Below are 21,476 nucleotides of genomic sequence, written 5' to 3'. Positions count from 1 at the left end.
CCACTAATACCTAATGCAAGAGGTGACTTGTGAGATCTGGCATAAATAGTTACCAAAGGAATATGATCTCAGGATTGTTTAACTCCAGAAACCATGCGTACAGAAATTGCTTGATTTTTTTTTAAAGTAGATTTCCACCCAAAATGGAGGAAGTTTCACAAGTAATATCAATCCTTTCATACATTCTTTAGTGTTCTTTTTTGCCTGGTTATTTTTGAGATACCTATTTCTATATGCCTTTGAAGTAACATGTTTACCACTCTGTCCTGGGGCTAGTTATTCATTCATTTATCAAATATTTTTAAAGCACCAATTATATGCAAGACATGTTGATAAAAACATATAAATAAATCAGAGAGACTAAGAGAAAACAAACTCATAACACACAAATGTTAATTTTCAATTTTCAAGTATTATGCAAGAATGTACTCTTCTGAGATTATTTTGGCAAGTTACTAGGACTTATTGGCAAAGGGCTTTGTCCTTGGTAAATAGCTGAAATATTATTTTCTTCAGTCCATGTTATACTCTGTATTTTGAGCTCAATTCTGCTGTTGATAACTAGACCACAAATTCCTTTTAGACAAAACCTGTTTTTTAGAATTTTTATTGAATTTTATTTTCAGTACTGCAACTTTTTCTTTGGAAGAAATCTTATAAAAGTATATCTGATGTTAAGATTTGTGAAAAGTAATGGTGATATCAATGCCTAGAACAAAATATTTGTGTTTTGACTTCTTATCATTATTCGATTTTGCAACCATCGTCTATTATCTTAAAAGACTTTATAACCATCTTTCCTCCCAATCTCCAAATAAGACTTTGTGTATTTATAAAATTAGTGGCTTAAAACATTTAAATTTTAGACTTTTAGGAATTTTATGACATTGCGTTAGATAATTGAATTTTCCCTAAGATACAATAGTAAATATAAAAATGTTTCTAAATTAGAAAAGTTGAATTTCAGTTACTTTGAATATTGACTTTAAAACATATTCAGAATCATTGTTACTTGTGTTTTATAATTTAAATAATAGCATTCTTAAATCTAAGAATGGTGCCTTCAAAAATCTGATAAAAAAATATTTGTTTTTCAATATTCTTTTGCCATTAGGTGATTTGGGCTCTTGGGATCTGCTCATTTGCCTGTCTTCTAGGAAAGCTGGTGGAAAACCTTGCATATCCAAGGAAGACATGTGCCAGTTAGGTTTACATCAAAAGGTAATTTTTTTTTTTCAAAATGGTTACAGATTTTAACAGCCCTTGGATATTAACAGCAGCATATCTTGGTCCATAGTATTTTTTTAATGTGAAAAAAGCATCAAAACTTACAGCTATTTCTCAGTAGTGAAATAATATTATAGTAGCTACACTGATCATCTGATATATCTGTAGTTGACAATCTTGATAAGTCCTTCCTCCTTGTAACTCCTGATGACTCCATTGGCCTTTGGGCTGAGAACATTATTTTTGCTCTTCTTTTCCATCTTTGGCCATTCCTTCTCTGTTTTCTTCATAGCCACCTTTTGTCTGCTCATACTTTAGATTCCTGTGTTCCTCAACACCACTCCCAAGGTTGTTGATGATTCCCAAAAGTACATCTAAAATTCAAGCACTTTCCCTGGTATCAGGCTCGTGTGTATAATGCCTGCTGAACATCACTTTTATATCACACAGACACCTCAGAGTCACCATGGGGAAAACTCACTCGTATGTTCCCCAGTAAATCCACTTCTACTCTTGCATTCAGTAGCTCTGCAGAACTTCTGTTATATTGGTCACAAGCATGAGCAACCACTGTCACTCCCTAAGGTGGAAATCTGGCCTTCACCTCTGATCCCTTCCTCTCCTTTGTGGTCTACATTCTATCAATTACTAGTGCGAAGGAATTAACTCCTAAATACTTCTCAAGTATATTATTTCTCAAATATCCATGCTCACTACTTTTATTCTGGCAAGATAGTCACCATATCTTACCAGGTTATTACAGAATCCTCTTTACCGCTTTTTCTGAAGCAAGTGTTCTGCCCCTGAAATCCATCCTGCCCAAAGTTATCAGGATAAGAAAAATATGAAATTCTGAGCTAACCTAGTTAGTCCTATACTTAAATCTTGAATGGCTTTACATCAACTATAAGGTAAAGCCTACAGTTTTCTTCCCTGTGAGTATTGGTCAACCTCCAAGCAGGAGACAAATTCCATACTTGAAAGGACTTAACTGAAGGGAAACCAATGAAAGAGCTATTTACTGAGGTTTTGCTAAGATAAGAGAAACAAGATTAGAGAGAATGTAATTAAAAAGATTGGGAGAACAAAACAAAACAAAGCAAAAGATTAGAGGCACCCAGGGGCCAGCAGCATCATAAAGTTTTACCACCCTTGGTCTGAAGAAGGGTTTATAGAGGGAATGGTTAGCAAAGCCTAATGAGAGCTGGAGCCAAAAAAGAGGGGTCGCTGGAAAGGAGCTATAAAGTAGGGGAATGTAGCCATTGCCAAATCATAAGCCTGCAGAGAGGAAGCCAGGGAGATGAGTACTCAACCTCTCTTTACTACCCCCCAAACTCTTGCCAAGGCCTCCTGTTGGTGCCACGCATCATTCCAAGTGTTCACATATTTATGCTCATTCTTTACACATAGGAGACTGAAGCACAGAAAAATTAAGAGAATTTCCTAAGTCCACATAGATAAGAAATGAAGCAACCAGGATTCAAACTCAGGCAGTTTGACTACAAATTTTGTCTTCCTAACTACATCACTATAAAATTTTTCTAAATAAATATTTAAGACAGCATTTACAGCCTATTCTCATGAAGATTCTTAAAGAATGCATAAGTTCTAAATGATACATATTAGATAACTGTCACTTTGGAGCATGAATAATTTGAAGCTTTATGAACCATGACTTATTTATGTAAACATAAATATTCAAAACAGAAGTTGCTTCAGATTTGTTGGGATTTTTAGATGAACAAAGAAAAGGGCCTCTGCTCAAATTAGGATTACTAATCACATGAGAGCTTTGGAATCTAAGTGCTTAATGAAAGTGATCATAAGATTTGTTATAAAAAATGAGTGGCCTGGAGTCTCTCTAGTCAGAAGGAGAGTAACATGATTTTAAAACTGTATTGGTCCATGTGATGCAGAAAGTGAAGTGAGGTCCACTATTTGGGGTAACACTAAGTTTAGTAACTGGGACTGTATTTCACCTTTAACAGAAAGGTTCTACTGTTTCAAGAGCAGAGGGATTCATTTCTAGCTCTAAATGTTTGTAGGATTAGCAGTCCCTAAAACAGTATGCTGTTTTTAGTACCCGGAGCACTGAGAAATACTGAAATGGCTCTTATTATAAAGCATTTGAACACATTTTCAGATGAATTTGATGGAATGATAATTGCATGGGAGAGACAAGGGGATAATGGCTCTTCTTGTCATTAGTCTCTTCCTTGTGAATGATACTGAACAGCTTCCAGAGAACATCTGAGTTCTGATAAAATAGAGACTGTTTGTACCGACCTAATGAAGAGAAAGAGAAGAAAAAGATATTGCTGTGAAGTTTGCGTTACTCTCGGTATTCATGAATGACCCGTCCCAATTTTTTCCCCTGGGTTCTTTCTTCCACACTTTGTAGTTATAAATAGTCCAACTCAAATGTCTCTCCTTAATGAGTTAATCATATTACTGTAGTTTTAGTTTTAGTTTATAAACACGTTCTAAATGTTTATAATTGATATACTGTTGTTCATATTAATTGAACTATGTCTCAAAATAAGAATGATTTTTTTTACTTTTGCTTCTCATAATCTGTAATAGAAACAATTTACATGTGGAATACTCACAGATTAGGATTGTGGAAGGTATGTGGGGATTGAAATCTTTCTAAATGCACATTTCCTTTTTCTCAGTTTGATCTCAGAAATATCCCAGGGCCCAAACATCATTCTCTTTATCATTTCCCTTATGTATTCTAACCCTTTCAAAGATATGGAAGGTTTTATGTCAAGAAAAATAGCAGCTTATATAAAACATACACACACATATAAGTGTACGTAAAGCATTCAAACCCAATGCAAAATCAGTGTATATTGAAAATAATTATTAGGGTGATAATGATGTACAGTGTAGATTCTTTAAGAGTAACAAATGTACCACTCTGGTGGGGTTGAAGTCAGCTAATCCAAATAAAACGTCATTGATGATGTTCCTTTTGACAATGATGGAAATCTTACATATTTTATGATGCACATAAAAAAATAAAAACCAAGCATGAGGATATAGAAGAGCATTATTAGGTTTAACAATAAAAATACATGGACTACATGTAATATAGTTGATTTGTTATAGCTATATGACCCATAGCCTTTGAATATGTTTCTTTCTTTGTGCCAAGTCATTCGGTTTAACTGCCCAGGTTGGTGCTATTACACAGAGTCAAACGGAAATGGTATTTCTGGTGTCACGTGTCACCTTGGTTATGTCATCTGCTGAGAGTCTGTGTATTCTAAAGATGTGCTTTGGAGGAGGGAACATGGAAGAGGTCACTGGGTGGAGGAAGGGAAAGTAGAAAGCGGAAGCCTGGGAGCAGTTGCTTCCCTTGGCTTGGCTCTGCTTTCTTGAAGCGAATGCTTTGCTGATCCTGGGTCAGTTCATTCTTCTGACTGAAGGTCTCATATAGAAAGTCACCTCTCTGATAAGACCCAACAACCTGCACTTGTGTCTGAAATCTATGCAAGCTGTACTATGTCTTTGCAGCATCTTTGCAAATTCTTCTGGCCCATTAGTTCAGTTATGGTTGCTCATTGACTGGGACTCTTCTTTCAATTTGTAAAGGATGGGACAGCTCATCCAGGATATACCAGTGCTGACCATCTGGCATAACAGCACTTTTGCTGTGAGCTCTTCAAAAAGTGCAAGAAAGTTTTAATCTGGACCTTGTCAATACATAACCTTTAATGATACTTACCTACTCACCCTGGGTGGCTCAGTCAGTTAAACCTCCGACTTCGGCTCAGGTCATGATCTCATGGTTCTTGGGTTTGAACCTGCATGGGGCTCTGTGCTGCCAGCTCAGAACCTGGACCCTGCTGCGGAATCTGTGTCTCCTTCTCTCTCTGCCCCTTCTCCATGCACACATTCTCTCTCAAAAATAAATAAGCATTTAAAAAAATGATACTTAAAGCTACTTTTCTTTCTGGGTCCTTCTATTAAAGTTTCTATTTAGTCAGTAGCAACTGAGTGATTTTGCCTGGGGTGGGGAAAATGGTTCAAGTGTATTGACCTTTAAAGCTTTTGATGATCTAATTTAGAAAACTTCTTCTATTATCTTTAACAAACAAAAATCTAAAACAAACAAACAAAAAACCTTTATTATAGTTTCTCCATACTTTTGCAGTATTCTGCTTCTTCCCTCCAGCCTTTCTTAGGAAGTCTGAATTATGACCTTAAGGACTTTCTGAAAACCCTTCTTTGTTTTCCACGTTTAGTCTCTGAACCTTATCATTTTTAAATTTGAGAAAGTAGACATGCCTAAAATCTGAAGTGTACTATACTTCTAGCCTTTGCCCCCACGCCCTGTGCCCTAAGAATGTAAGTGACTCAGACTTTGTTATTTTTGGAGACTTTCAAACTCGAGTATTTAACAATGTTGTTCCTGCAGATTTACAGGAGCTGGTTCTGCTGAAGCCCTGGCTTCATTTATACACAACGTGGGCTGAAGTTTACTGTTTGCTGAATAAATGAATAGAGTTAACGGGATTGCAGGAGTTGGAGAATGTTTTTTGCTTTTTGTTTTGTTTTTAATTTGTTGTCAAGTTAGCTAACATACAGTGTAGTCTTGGCTTCAGAAGTCTGTTCTCTGATTCATCACGTACATACAACACCCAGTGCCCATCCCAACAAGTGCCCTCCTCAATGCACATCTCCCATTTTCCCGGCCCCCATCAAAGGGTTGGAGGATGTTTAATCAACACACTATTTCAAAGCACTTTAAGAGAATCATTTCTTTGTAAAACTACAACTGATGATTGAATTACTACTTCCTAAAAATCTTAGAGAAGCAGTGGAACTCAGAGACCAAAAGCTCTAAGTGCTTTATTTTACAAATGTAGAAATTGAAAACGAGAAGCAAAAGTGATGTGCTCAAAGTTACGATTCTGTTAACTGTCCTAAGTAGGACTGTAACTCATGTTTCTGGTTCTCCAACTGCAGCTGAGTTATTTTCATATAGCCTTGTCAGTAGAACACAGTGGAGAAACTACAATACTTGATTAGTTTAGAGTGAGTTGGAAAGTATTCAATAATTTCACAAAAATGAACCTGATTTTCAAGCTAATTTACCCTGATCTCTTTCTGTTGGTTTTAACAAGGCTTTGCCATTTGAGGCATTATATTTGGAATTTAGTTGATAATACCTAGATAATCAGTCTATGAATTCAGAAGAGAAGGACAGATTAAGCTTGTCTGTGTCTTTTCTTTATAAGTTAAAACGTATATTTGAATTTATGATAACTTCTATGAAGCTTTCTAAGAACAATTTTTTTTAAGAAAAGAATTTTGCAGTGACTGGATTTTATATCTGGAAGCAATAATGCCCTTCAATATGAAGGGAAGATTACATATTAAATTTTGAAACAGGATTAGCACTGAATTTCCCACTAAATGTCTGTGATTTAAATCAGCGACGGCCTTTGGAACTTCAGAGTTTAGTTGACTTTGAGGTATGGTTGGTGCTATTTTCTGCCAAAGCAAAATTTGCAACTGTCAAGTTATTTGTGTTATTCTGTTTACCATAAGAATGTATCTATTTCCTTTTAGTTTTAGCACATATCATGGTTTTGAAATATATCAAGGTTTTCAAAAATATTCTCAAATTTCTAAGGGCAAGTTTTTGTTTGATGTTATCAAATAAACCATTTTATTATTCTGGATTTAAATGTTGACTTTCAGAGATTTGAAGGTAGGGTGTGGATGGAGTACACAGTAGTTCACGTCTATACCCTGTGAGTTTTTGCATTTTCTTTGCGTTAGCATTTATGAATGCCTAACTCACTAGAAGCTTTTTCATTCCTTGCAGGTAAACATGTTACCAGAAATACAGCATCAGCTTTGCAGTAAAGAAGGATTATGTCAAATAATTAGAAGATTTCCAGGTAATATTTAGTTTGCCTCCTTATGCATAAACATGTGAGATATGTAGCCTGCTTTAGCAGATACCAAATAATGAGATCTCAGATCCATATATTTAGCTCCTCTGTCTATCATTTCACTATCACAAATCTTCCAGAATCCACAAGGTTTTTGCCCATGGGGAGACCCTGATAAAAAGGAATACAAACACGACGTTGGTATTCTTTCTTTTAGTTTTGCCTTCTAACTTTTAAGGTGAATATTCCCTTCTTCCTTTGTGTTTTTCTTTAAAATCATTCTTGTTTTATTTTATTTTTTTTATTTTTTTTATTTTTAAAACCCACTTTTATTTTTTTCAATATATGAAATTTATTGTCAAATTGGTTTCCATACAACACCCAGTGCTCATCCCAAAAGGTGCCCTCCTCAATACCCATCACCCACCCTCCCCTCCCTCCCACCCCCCATCAACCCTCAGTTTGTTATCATTTTTTAACAGTCTCTTATGCTTTGGCTATCTCCCAATCTAACCTCTTTTTTTTTTTTTCCTTCCCCTCCCCCATGGGTTTCTGTTAAGTTTCTCAGGATCCACATAAGAGTGAAACCATATGGTATCTGTCTTTCTCTGTATGGCTTATTTCACTTAGCATCACACTCTCCAGTTCCATCCACGTTGCTACAAAGGGCCATATTTCATTCTTTCTCATTGCCACGTAGTACTCCATTGTGTATATAAACCACAATTTCTTTATCCATTCATCAGTGGATGGACATTTAGGCTCTTTCCATGATTTGGCTATTGTTGAGAGTGCTGCTATAAACATTGGGGTACAAGTGCCCCTATGCATCAGTACTCCTGTATCCCTTGGGTAAATTCCTAGCAGTGCTATTGCTGGGTCATAGGGTAGGTCTATTTTTAATTTTCTGAGGAACCTCCACACTGTTTTCCAGAGTGGCTGCACCAATTTGCATTCCCACCAACAGTGCAAGAGGGTTCCCGTTTCTCCACATCCTCTCCAGCATCTATAGTCTCCTGATTTGTTCATTTTGGCCACTCTGACTGGCGTGAGGTGATATCTGAGTGTGGTTTTGATTTGTATTTCCCTGATGAGGAGTGATGTTGAGTATCTTTTCATGTGCCTGTTGGAATCCGGATGTCTTCTTTCTTGTTTTATTTTAAAAGCAATTATTATAATACTTCTTAATTATATAAAACTTGAGGTTTTAAAAATATATGTATTTCTTCATGATTAATTCTGATCTCAATAAATCTATTTCCTTTTTTTTTTTTTTTGAAATTCCCTGAATTTGCCTGTTTTACACAGGATACTGAATGAGTAAATTCTATGCCTTGACAACATTAGTAATCTGGGACAAAAATTACCATATCTTTTCCTCATAGATTCCCAGGGTGAAAGAAAAATCAGATGGTCTATGAGTCTTCATAGATCAAATTATAGCTTACTTTAAAACCCATCAGTGAAAGAGTTTCTTGTTTAAAATCTATTTCATGCTATACAGCTTATGCCCCTAGAAAGTATTTCACTATGTAATTAAAATTTAGATCTGCATAGCTTCAATTCTATTTTTAAAAATTTAATTTGTGTTCTGGTGGAATCAGAAAACTGATATCTTATCCCATTGGGTTTTCCATGGGGTTTCTGCTTCCATACCAAAGATAAGCCACATTGGTATGTCCCATTGTAAAGACTAGTCTTCTGCTGTCATTTATTAAGGATTAAAATGTAGTAAAAATGAATCAAAAATTCAACTTTCAAATTAAGATACTTGCCTAAGATAAATAATAGTCGCATAAACTTGGTTTTATAGTTATTGTTTTATGTGGCAATTGTAACTGCCTCCATAATCTCTAAGTTTTGTTTTATTTTGTTTCCGTAAACTTCAGCTGGGTAGTTTTTATTTTATTTTAAAAAATGTAATGTTTTTGTGAGATGCAAGTAAAGTAATTATTTCCATTAATATATTATTAGGAAGTATCTAGGAATCCTTTAGGGAATTTGAAAAAAAATTTTGTTTATATTTTTAACAGAGCCTACATAATATTAAAGTATGTTTTTCTTTGTTGCTACTTACATTTCCTTTTTTAAAAAAAATATAATTTATTGTCAAGTTAGCTAGCATATAGTGTACACATGTGCTCTTGGCTTTGGGAGTAGAATCCCGTGATTCATCACTTACATACAACACCCAGTGCCCATCCCAACAAGTGCCCTCCTCAATGGCCATCACCCATTTTCACCTCCCCCTACAGCAACCTTCAGTTTGTTCTCTGTATTTAAGAGTCTCATATGGTTTGCCTTCTCTCTGTTTATAACTATGTTTTTCCCTTCCCTTCCTCCATGGTCTTCTGTTAAGTTTCTCACATTCCACATTATGAGTGAAAACATGATATTTGTCTTTCTCTGACAGACTTATCTCACCCTAGCATAGTACCCTCCAGTTCCATCCATGTTGCTGCAAATGGCAAGATTTCATTCTTTTTCATTGCCAAGTAGTATTCCATTGTATATATAAACCACATCTTCTTTATCCATTCATCAGTTGATGGACATTTGGACTCTTTCCATAATTTGGATCTTATTGATAGTGCTGCTGTAAACATTGGGGTACATGTGCCCCTATGAATCAGAGCTCCTGTATCCTTTGGATAAATTCCTAGTAGTGCTATTGCTGGGTCACAGGGTAATTCTATTTTTAATTTTTTTGAGGAAACTCCACACTGTTTCCTACAGTGGCTGCACCAGTTTGCATTCCCACCAAAAGTGCAAGAAGGTTCCCCTTTCTCCATATTCTCACCAACATCTATTATTTCCTGAGTTGTTAATTTTAGCCACTCTGACCTGTATGAGGTGGTATCTAAATGTGGTTTTGATATGTATTTCCCTGCTGATGAGCAATGTTGAGCATTTTTTCATATGCTTATTAGTCATCTGGATGTCTTCTTTGAAAAATTGTTTATTCATGTCTTCTATCCATTTCTTCACTGGATTATTATTATTATTTTGGGGGTGGTTGTTGAGTTTGGTAAATTCTTTATAGATTTTGTCATTTGCAAGTATGTTCTCCCATTCTGTCGGTTGCCTTTTAGTTTTGTTGATTGTTTCCTTTGTCGTGAGAAGATTTTCATCTTGATGAGGTCCCAATAGTTCATTTTTGCTTTTATTTCTCTTGCTTTTGGAGACGTGTCGAGTAAGAAGTTGCTGTGGCTGAAGTCAAAGAGGTTGTTGACTGTTTTCTCCTCTAGGATTGTGATGGTTACCTGTCTCACATTTAGGCCTTTCATGCATTTTGAGTTTATTTTTGTGTATGGTGTAAGAAGGTGGTCCAGTTTCATTCTTTTGCATGTTGCTGTCCAGTTCTCCCAGCACCATTTGTTAAAAAGACTGTCTTTTTTCCATTGGATATTCTTTCCTGCTTTGTCAAAGATTAGTTGGCCATACATTTGTAGGTACAATTCTGGACTAGTCACATTTCAAAATGATAGATTCAAAATATTAAGTTTCTTGGGGCGCCTGGGTGGCTCAGTCAGTTGAGTGTCCGACTTCGGCTCAGGTCTTGATCTCATGGTTCGTGAGTTTGAGCACTGCATCAGGCAGAGCCCACTTCAGATCCTCTGTCCCCTTTCTCTCTGCCCCTTCCCTGCTCACATTCTCTCTCTCAATAAATAAAACATTAACTAAAAAACATTAAGTTTCTTTAGCATTGGAGTTAGCAGAACATGTAGAATCATAGGACTAAAAGCTCATTTATACCCAGAAATTAGTTATCACTTTAAAAACACTTGCCAAACAACTCTTACACAAGTTTATATTTTATATTTTGCTTCCATACAATTAAGAAGTTTTTTTGTTTTTTTGTTTTTTTTTTTTTTATTGTTGAGAGACAGAGAGAGAGCATGAGCGGGGGAAGAGCAGAGACAGAGAGGGAGACACAGAATCCAAAGCAGGCTCCAGGCTTTGAACTATCAGCAAGCACAAAGCCTGATGTGGAGCTCAAACTCATGAACTGTGAGATCATGACCTGAGCCAAATTCAGACTCTTAACCAACTGAGTCACCCAGGTGCCCTACAATTAAGAGGTTTTTAACTGTCTCCATTTGCTTTAAATATTACTTTTTCCTCAAGAACATCTATAGGCTCTAGAAATATGTAGTCCTTTCACTACGACATGTAGTGTTTTAGTTTTCTATTTATCTCTGTGACTAACAGGATAATTTCATGGAATATATAGCCTTTTAAGTAAAATTATTTCTCCTATCATGTTATCTTTCTTTAGCTGAAGACAATTTTCTTAGATGTGTAGCTTTAAAGGACAGCATGTAAGTTCACAGCATTACTTTCTGACTTAAACTTTATAATCAATAGCTTTTGTTATAGACTGTTGCTATGAACATGCACTATGTAGTATAAACCCTGTATTCACAAGACTGAAAACATTCTATTTGTTGTCAATACTGAATATTTAATATTGAATAGATTAGATAACAACGTGTCTATGTCAGTACCTAAATATACACTACTATTAAAGAGGTAAGATAGTGAAACTAAGCAAACTACTTTATAATTTAGCCATTTTACTTAAAGCCAAAATGTCCTGTGCCGTTTTAGGCTGTTTCCTTTGGAGGTAGACAAAACACAAATTTGTGACACCAGAGATTTAACTCTGCCAACTATTAGCTCTGTGATTCAGAGGTTGTTCATTTTTTGTTTGTTTGTTTGCTTTTTAATCTATAAAGTGAGGATAATGAAACCCATTTCATAAGTTTAATTTAAAAAAATATAGTAGTTCCTATTATCTATGTGTGTGTGTATAATTTGATTTGAATAATAAAGCATATTATATATTATACCTGACACATAATGCTCAAGTAATGGTAAATGGATCATCCTAGATGCAAAAAATCAAACAACACACCTCACAGTGTTTAATATTTTTTCTCTTTATATGATTGATTATCACTCTGATTTTATGTTTCTGGCAAAAACTGTGAAGGGTCTGAGATTTCCCCCTATTTCCAAGCTCACAAGTGAGCCTGCCACTGTTTCCCAAGCACTGGCAAAAGACATGAGACTCCTGGGTCAGAGACAAACGACTTTATTATTTACAGCAATAGCAGTAGGCAGACTAGCAGCATTTGCACTGGTTCACTGAATCCCAGTTCCCACAGGGTGATGTGAAGAGAGCTAGGTGACACTTGTATACTTAGTGGTTTGCGTTTCAGTAGAGCAGCTCTGAGCTTAGGGAGTTTGAATGTTTTATAATGGGCAGTGAGCATGCCTGCCCTTTGCTCCAGAGAGAGATATTATTTTTGTTATACTGGACAAAACCTTCTCTTTTTTCCACCATCTCTATCTTTCAATTCTATCTACTATATAAATATCTTTGAAAAGATAGTTCAGAACAAAGATAATCAGCGCCTCTGTTCGCAAAATGTACAGAAATGTGAAAGATGCATGGAGAAGTGTCTCCCAACAGTTTCAGAGAATACCGGACAAATTCTAGCTCTGAAGCTTAATTAGTGTATACTTCTGAGCAAGACTTAAAGCCGAGTTGTGCTTCGGTTTTCTTGCCTATGAAAATACAATGTTTGGCAATGAATAATAATGCTGAGATTCCATGATTCTGCTATACCTTTTTTTTCATTCAAACATGCTGTCCTGGGCTTTATCTTAAGGCAGATACAGGGATGCTAAGAGAGGAGAGAAGATCATCTGGATGGATGTAGCTGGAACCCTGCACATGTGGCAGGACAGAGTTTGGGCCAGAGGTAGAGGAGTGATTGAAGACAGCATGTAAGACTAACACAGTCTGTTCCGTTCCATAGTCAAACTGAATGTACCTGCCATTAGACTTGTGACTCACTTTAAAAGTCACAAATCCATGGGATTTTATTGGCTAGCACAGAGATTTATTTTTACCTTGGCATTTAAATGCTTTGCCTTTTGGGGAAAGAAGGTTTCATAACTTTTAGTTGGCCCAGAGTTCTGGTTAATGTTTTTTGTTGCTTTTTAGTAAGCTTTTTTTTTTTTTTTTTTTAGATAAAAAGGATTTCTTTCCCATATTTGAAATAGAGACACAAAGCAAAACATCAGAGAAAGGTTTTACTTGGGTTCTGAGTTATTGTTTTTGTTCTTTTTTATGCAGCATCACCACCCAATAAGCCCTGGTTAGAAGTGTGCCAGATTTTTGTCCATTACTTGTTCTTTCCAGTAGTTTTACCTCACCCCTGAGCATTGGCATTCACGGGAAGCTTGAAATGGTAGTACCCAGACTTGATGCAAAAGTAGCATTTTGAACACTTTAGGACCTGTGTCCTCATTTTTATAATGTGTGGGTACAGAAAGAGAAAGGAAAACGATACAAAATTAATCTTTTGTTGTATCTAAAGAAGACTGGACTTTAAAATATCATAGATGTGGGGCACCTGGATGGCTCAGTCAACTAAGCGTCCGACTTTGGCTCAGGTCATGATCTCACAGTTTGTGAGTTCGAGCCCATGTCAGGCTCTGTGCTGACAGCCCAGAGCCTGGAGCCTGCTTTGGATTCCGTGTCTCCCTCTCTCTCTGTCCCTCCTTTGTTTGCACTCTGTCTCGCTCTTTCTCAAAAATAAATAAAAACACTAAAAAAATATTTTTAATCATAGATGTTTACTACCAAATGTAAAACATAGGTTCCAAATAACATAATTGAAATTATTTTTAAACATTGATCAATAATAGTTATTTATCTCACATGGTACTGATGATTGATTTTAATACTCCAGGTCTAAAAATTCCTATTTGTTATATGATGTCAGTGGAATATCATCAGGGAAACAGGTAGCTTAGCTTGGATTTAAATGAAGCAACATGGAAATTGTGAATGCTTAATACCACTTGAGGATTTTTATTGCTTTCATTTTTTTCCTCCCCTCTGCTATAACTTGGAGGAATACTGTCCTTCAAACAAGAATACAAAAAGTGAGAACATTCCCATTAGTAAAGACTGGGGACTTGTCTCTTCAAGGCAATCAGGCAAACTTTCAGAGAAAGGCCAGTTTGCTTATTCTCTGTCCTCTCAAACGCTGACACCCCTTCTCTGTGTCTCCTGTGTGTTCCTTCATGTTTCTGCCTTTCCAAAGACTTCCATCTCCTGTCCTATACATGATTGTTTCCTTTATGCAAAACATTCTTTCCCCAAGTAAAACTCATCTCTTTAGTATGACTGACTTCAGCTAGGTGATAGCAGAAAGTAAGCTGATGGAACTAATTCAGACTAAATTACACCCTCACCCCGGTCATAAGCCTCTTAGACGTATTTGCATTTTTATAAAAGAAGCTTGCAAAGCCAATGAATTTCTAATTGGTAGAATTTCTGGAAGTGCACTTAAATTCCCATTCACTTCATCTGTAAGCCGTCCACTTGCAAAGCTACTTGGATCCGTCTACTTTCTCTGTCTCTACCATGACCAGTCTAGTTCAAGCCAACATTCTCTCATAAACTGCCCCTTCCTTTCTTGCCCCTGAAAAATCCACTCCATTACCGAGACTAAAGCCAGAGTTATCTTCCCCCATCCTTTTCATAAATAAAACAAGTTTATTAGACCTCCTCAGAGCAATTTATCTAGGGACTAAACAGTGAGGCCTAGGTAACTGGCTTTCTGAAGCTCTGACTTGATCCCAGGTTAGATTTTATGTAGAAGAAAAGTCCCACACCCAAATGTTGTCAGGGACCTGGGATGTGACTTAAATAAATTCATAGCAAATTCAGCAGCTTGAGAGGTCAGATAACCGACACATTTTCAGATTTGGCCTGTCATCAAATTTATAGACTCTTTAAGCCATTTGGTCTCCCAGAAGAGAAGAGGAGGTGAAGACGTGGACAAGTACAAGGCAGTACCATGTGGCATCACCCAGATGTACCTCAGTAATGTTGCAGTGTTGGAAACTTAGGGGAAGCTCCCTCCTGTGTCTCACCCCTGCAAGATCCAGATCCCATGCAGTGATCCTTCTTCTCTCACCCTCTGATCCCTATACTTGTCTATGCTCCTCCCCTTTGGCACATGTTTGCATTTTCCTAAACTCTTTGTGATTCCAGCTTCCATTTTCCTCACAGAACTTTGCTAACCCCTGAGAACAATGACGCTGGGTTTTCTGCTAAAAAAAAAAACCTTAATCTCGGGAGCTGGGAGGGATCCTCAGCATCTCTTCGCTCCTTCTCCTTACTGTCATCTATTGACATTCTGATCATTCAACATATTCCGTAAGGAAATTGTCACCCAGTTTAACTTCTTCCTCTCCGCTTCAAATATGCCAGCATTCCTGTCAGTTTTGATGTCCATACCAATGACCTTTCATTGTCCTAACCTCGCAGCTCTTTGATGTTATCAAGCCATGACCTTCATTTCTAATCAACTTTAGCCTCCAAGTACTGTGGACTTCGTCAGCGGCTTGCATCACGCAGCACTACCCGATCTTTGAAAGCTTACTGATTCACGACTTTATAATCAGTCTTCCTGGTGTTTTCACTTCTTCAGTGCCAGAGGCTGAAACCTCAAATGACACTTTTAGTATTCTTAATTCTTAATATACTTAATTTAGTATTCTTAATTCTACTTCTTTCTTTAAGTCTGTCAGCCATTTTTGGTCATAATTCCTTTCTTACCAAGCCTAGACCCCTTAGTCTGCCACTTGAAATATTTCTCTACAAGCACTTGCAACATTGTATTTTTCTTCCACACCAGTCCTTAAGCAATTATATAAAAATCTCTTAACCTGACTTATCTGCTTCTACACAACAAACACTGGAGAAAATCATAGGAGTTTGCTGTGTTTTTGTTTTGTTTTGTTTTTGTTTTTGTTTTGTTTTTTTTGTTTTTTTTTTCCTGAGGATGTCTTCCTCACTTGCTAAAATGGAAAAAAAAAATCATACTACTTTGCAATTGTCAGCTCAACCACCACCACAGCTGGCTGGTGGCCCCTGAAGCAGCCTGTCCTAATTTCTCTCTAAAATACTTATGAAAACACACACACACACACACACACACACACACACACACACACACACAAATTTAAAAACTGTTCCTAGCATGTGCATTGCAGATATAGGAAGACTTTCCATGCATTATAAGGCTGATGGAAGTAAATTGTCATTCTTAATTTTGTATTGATAGAGAAGATCCTTTTCGTCCTTGGTTATGATATATTTCAAAAGAAAAGTGAGCAGAATGTGTTGATGGTTTAGATGGGTTTGTAAAAGAATATCTGCTGCGGTTTTAGCCAGCCATCAGTTGGGCTAAACACACTAGATACCAGGAATGGAGCTTAATCTGTCATTCAACTTTAGGTACCAGAAAATTCAAGTGGGAAGTCAAGGGCACATTCCTTCCAAATTAAGCATATTGTTTTTAAAATGAAAAAAAAAGTATAAAGAGGAAAATAAATATCTTGAATTCACTAACCCAGAAATAATTACTGGGAACATTTTTGTGTGTTTTGTTACTCGAGAGTACCTTCCAAGTGAAGTCTACCCAATTTTTTGAGGTAAATTTATACTTTCTTTCCTCTGTGTTCCTATTGTACCATGTGAAAACCTCCATTATAGTCACCTCACATTGTATCTTAATTGCATCTGTATGTGTTTGTCTTCCCACAAGGACTGAGTGTCCCTGAGGGCAGGACCTTACTTCTCACTTCTCAAGTTCAGTACATGGTCGTAGTTCCTGGTATATAACAGCCACTCTAGTGTTTTTAAATTAGAGACTGGAGAGGATGTTAATGGAGGGTATCAGTGTTGTGAAAAGAGAGCCCTACCCATCATCAGGGGGTCTTGGCAAAGCTTAGACAGATTTATCCCTTTACCCATTATGAGCTCAATATTAAGTTGGTACTTTGGGGCAAAGGACAGGGGCAGGCAAATTTGAAAATACTGTCGCAGTCCTCCAAGATAGAATTACCCATTTTAAGTAATAAGGCATTTGCACTTGTGAAAGAACTAGAGAACTGTTATACTATTACACATGTGTAAGGCAGAAAGATACCAATAAATTATATAAGGCAGCTTCATCTTCTAGGGGATCACCACTGCAGCCAAAAGACTCACACCTCATTGCTTTCTAAAAGGACAAGCTTAACACTTTATCACACTGTTGACTGATCATTCATGCAGGATACACGTGGACGTGTTCTTCCCTTGGGTAGGCTCCTGTTTGCATACCATTGCAACCCAAAAGTCTTTAAGTATTTGTTCGCCACTTGTTTAGAATAGAAGCTAAGTGCTGACTTCCAGAATGATGGAGAAGGAAGATAATAGTAAGAGCTCTCTCTTTCCTATGCAGTAAGGTTTTAGTACTTCTTATAGATCAGCTCTCTGGATAGTTTTCTTCATCTTAATGGTTCTACATTCAGAGTAGAGGAAATACAATACTTCTTGCTGACTATTGTGCTTCAGCACTTATTCTCCATGGATCCTGTGAAAGTGAGGGTGTCTGAGATATGGCCAGAACATCTAAATCAGAAAGAGCATTGATCTAGATTGCAGTGAATGTTAGGTGGATTATTTTTCTTTTTAAATCTCTAAACCTTAAAGAAAAATCTCAGAAACCTTATTTAACAAAGAAATGGAGCTGCTCTGATCGATAATGGGTAGGATCCTACTCTCTTCATCCTTCCCTTTGTTCTTTTTTTTTCATCCTCTTGGTGGCCCCTAGAAGCAACTTCCTAATACCTACTCGACCCCGGCAAGCTCACCAGAGTTCAGTCTGGGAATCATGGCTTGAAACAAGGAGCTTTAGAATAGAGAGAGTTAATAGCAGCCATTGGGGGTGGAAAATACTGCCATGATTCTATCTGCCAAGTATGAAAGTTAGGAATATTCTCTTTCCTTCCTGTATCCTGTTCAGGTTTTTGGTCACCTATGAGAAGGAAGTTAATGAAAACAGAAACAAAATTTTTAGAGTGCTCAAACATGAATTTTTAAAATTACTTTCACCTTTCCCTTTTATTATGCCTTGATAACACTAGTAAGATACATTCATTATGAGATTAGAAAATACAGATAAACAAAAAGAAAGAAAATTGTAAATGCAGTGTCATTACATAATATTTCATACCTTCCTTATGAATGTACAAATTTTACATAGTAGAGTAACATACACTTTGAATATGAATAAGCTATGGCATATTTATCAGTGGAAAACTATGAAGGCATTAAAAATGATGAAAATCGACACTATTTGGCAGAGAAAAATGCTCATACCATATTGTTGACTTAAAAATAAGGGTAATCCCTGTATATGCTGTACATATATTTTATATTATTATATGCTTTGCCTATGTATATAATATCTACTTATAAAATGTTATTAACAATGTTTTGTTTTCAAAACATATTCTTACTATAAACATACATGTATTAGTTCATTCATTCGTCAACAATGCCTCCATAAGGGAGATACTATTATTCCTTTTGTGCTCAAGTGGAGAGAAATCAGGGATGTTTCCCGAGACCACACATCTAACAGGTGGTAGCTGCACACAGGCACTATGAGCCTGGAGGATGAAGTTTTCAGCCACTGCACCTGGCCAAGCTCCTCAGCATGGTATTCAAGGCTCCCACTGGAGGGCAGCCTCCATTCCTCCCAGGTCGCCCACTATTCCCTCCACCCAAATCTGCTCAAGCCAGGCTCCTCTTTCCTCTGTCCCTTCAATGGCACACTTAACTGTCCTCTCCTCTCCCGGCCTTTACTCTAATGACCTCATTTGAACTTAATCATCTCTTTTAAAGACCTCTCCTTCAAATACAGTCACACTCTGAAGTGCTGGGGATTAGGACTTCGACAGATGAACTTCTAGGGGACACGGTTCCAATCCTAACAGCCAGAGATGGGTGGAGGAGGGAAATATGATTGGCTGTTCCACCAGATCCACATGGAGAGAGGAGAGCAGATCCCCAGGGGAAGAAAGGGATATTGGACAGATGAAAACAACTTGACTGGTTATGATAAAGCCCGTGGAATTCTTTAGGCAGAACAACCTCACACCCCCACCACAAATCTTTTTAAAGTGAGAGACTATCTTTCTTCTCTTCAGCACCAAGAGTCCAATACTGTCCATTGGGGACTCAAGTGCCCTTCTGCTGACCCCTGTGTGGATTGTCTTAGTTCTCACTTCCTGCCTTGAAGCCCAGTTCTCACATGCCTCTGCTCTCCAGAGCCAGCTAATTTAATAAATTAATTAGTCCTGCTGTGTTTTCCTGTCTCAACTGTACTGTACTTGCCCCACCCCCACCCAGGACATACTTCAACCCAAATGAATAATTCTATTGGTGAGAATTTTAGACACCATTGCAGAACCTCATGGAAACTGCTGAATCATGCAAATGTGACAGGCAATCTCTGACACTGTCTGACCTAACCATAAAATTCACCGCTCTGCCTGTAAGACATAAATCTCTAAATTAGCTAATCACAGCCAAAATCAAGTGGAGATTTTTGGGAAATGATAGCGTAGCCTTGCTCCATTTCCTTGAAAAATGGGGGGAAAATATCTGCTGTTTAGTATGTAGTTTGTTAGTCGGAAACTACATAATTCTTCCTTCCAGTTGGTATTTCTTAAAAAGAAACAAGCTTGTCAATGGGCCTAAGATATATATACTGTGTAGTGCTTCATTCCTGGCCACTGGCAAGATGGAAGGCAAAGGCAGTGGTGGCCAGTAGCACTGGGATATGTGAATGAGTGTGCATTTTAGGAGACCCACTTTGTCATCTTCTCTCAGGGAGAAGCTGGCCCGAGATCACTGACCCAAAAGTGTCTCTTGCTTCTGTGTCACTCATGGCTTTACACTTTGCACGTTTGGCATGAGGCCCGTTTGAAAGGGACAGCATGTTCATTTTTCAGTAAACATTTGGCAGCTCGTTGACATCTCTGAAGTTGTGCTAAAGACCAGTTAGCTGAGGGAGCTGACTAATCCCTTTGCACTTTGGTAGGAAAAGTCTGGTAAATCTTTACTGGTTTGTGACCTTGCACTTCATGCCACCATGTAGGTATATCCACCTGTTTCACTTGGAGTTTGTTATCTTGGGCCACATACTGTGATATGACAGAGGCAACATTGTGTGACACACTTACAATATGATTCTGATTATTGATTGTGATTTTCAATGGGACTGTAAAGGAAGAAGTGGTAAGAGTGACCTTCACTCTTTTGTTGCCTAAATCTCCGTGGCAGGCTCCTATTTACTTATTTTGACGATAAAAATAAGTGAGTGAGAATAACACTTAAATAATACCAAAGCAACTTGTTACAACTGTGAAGAACTTCAAACAATAAAACTGGATTTCTTTGCATTACATAATAAAGACTCAATAAACTATATGTATACTTCATGGATTTGGTTATTCTGTTATCCCAGCCTGCATTTATTCATCAGTTGTTTTATATCTTGCTAAGTGTAGACACATTCCATGACTCAGTATGTAGCCTGCCAAAATAAACTATACTATGTTTGTTGGCATTTTCCTCAACAAATGCATCACCCAAGCAGTGACAATGGTATTTTCCCCACCTCAGTTCTTCTGGAGCCATTGTATTTGTAACAGATATATTAGCAGTGAATCTGAAGTTTTGATAAGATGCCTGAAAACATAACGTGCTTCAAAATAGACATAAAAGTTCTTACAGAAGTGGCCAAACTTTTTATTTTTATGCCATCGGAGGGCTACACTGTTTGGGGATTACAAGAGCTGATTAAGAAGGTTGCAAAACAAAATCAGGCTCAAGGATTTAGCTGGTGACATGTTGCAAATTCATCCTGACAGTTACATACTTGATTTGTAAGTGAACTCAATAGGCAAAGGAGAACTATACTATAATTTTGATTCATTTGTCTATACATTTTTAAATCTATTCATTTATGTATTTAGATAAATGAATATAAATATAAATATGTAAACATATAAATGTAATTTTTATATTAATTAAATCAATCAATCAGTCTATCCAGCTATCAAGAGTGTGTGTGTGTGTGTGTGTGTGTGTGTGTGTGTGTGTTTGGTGTTGGAAGATACAATGTGTGGAACTTCAAAATAACCTCTCTCCCAGTCTTCTAATGGCAGTAGACATAGATGTTGAACAACAAAATTTCAAGTGTTATGAAAGAAAAATATTGTTAGTAAGTTTGTTGTGCTCATATCTTTTTTCATTCATTTTCATGGAAGTCTAGGACCATGAACTGACTTTTGATTTGCAAGGTTATCATCAATATTATAAGATAAAAGCCCACTAAAGTGATCCATGAACTGTAATGCACACAGCTTCATGAAGGGTATGTTGTTTAACATATTATTTATGAGAAG

The 21,476-nt window shown here is 36.9% G+C and overlaps 1 protein-coding gene across 4 annotated transcripts in view; it reads left to right on the top strand.

Moving 5' to 3' along the window:
- CPED1 (cadherin like and PC-esterase domain containing 1) overlaps positions 1–21,476 on the top strand; it is a 267,418-nt gene that overhangs the window by 56,630 nt on the left and 189,312 nt on the right. For all 4 annotated transcript variants that reach the window (XM_015067315.3, XM_015067313.3, XM_015067314.3 and 1 more), the window contains 2 exons: positions 1,115–1,221; positions 7,070–7,145. In XM_015067315.3, coding sequence (XP_014922801.1) covers positions 1,115–1,221; positions 7,070–7,145 — 183 coding nt within the window. The remainder of the gene's footprint in view (positions 1–1,114; positions 1,222–7,069; positions 7,146–21,476) is intronic.

The sequence above is a fragment of the Acinonyx jubatus genome, chromosome A2 (genome assembly GCF_027475565.1).
Source record: "Acinonyx jubatus isolate Ajub_Pintada_27869175 chromosome A2, VMU_Ajub_asm_v1.0, whole genome shotgun sequence".
NCBI lineage: Eukaryota > Metazoa > Chordata > Mammalia > Carnivora > Felidae > Acinonyx > Acinonyx jubatus.
The sequence above is the reverse complement of the archived record's forward strand: the minus strand, read 5'-3'. Positions and strand labels throughout refer to the sequence as shown.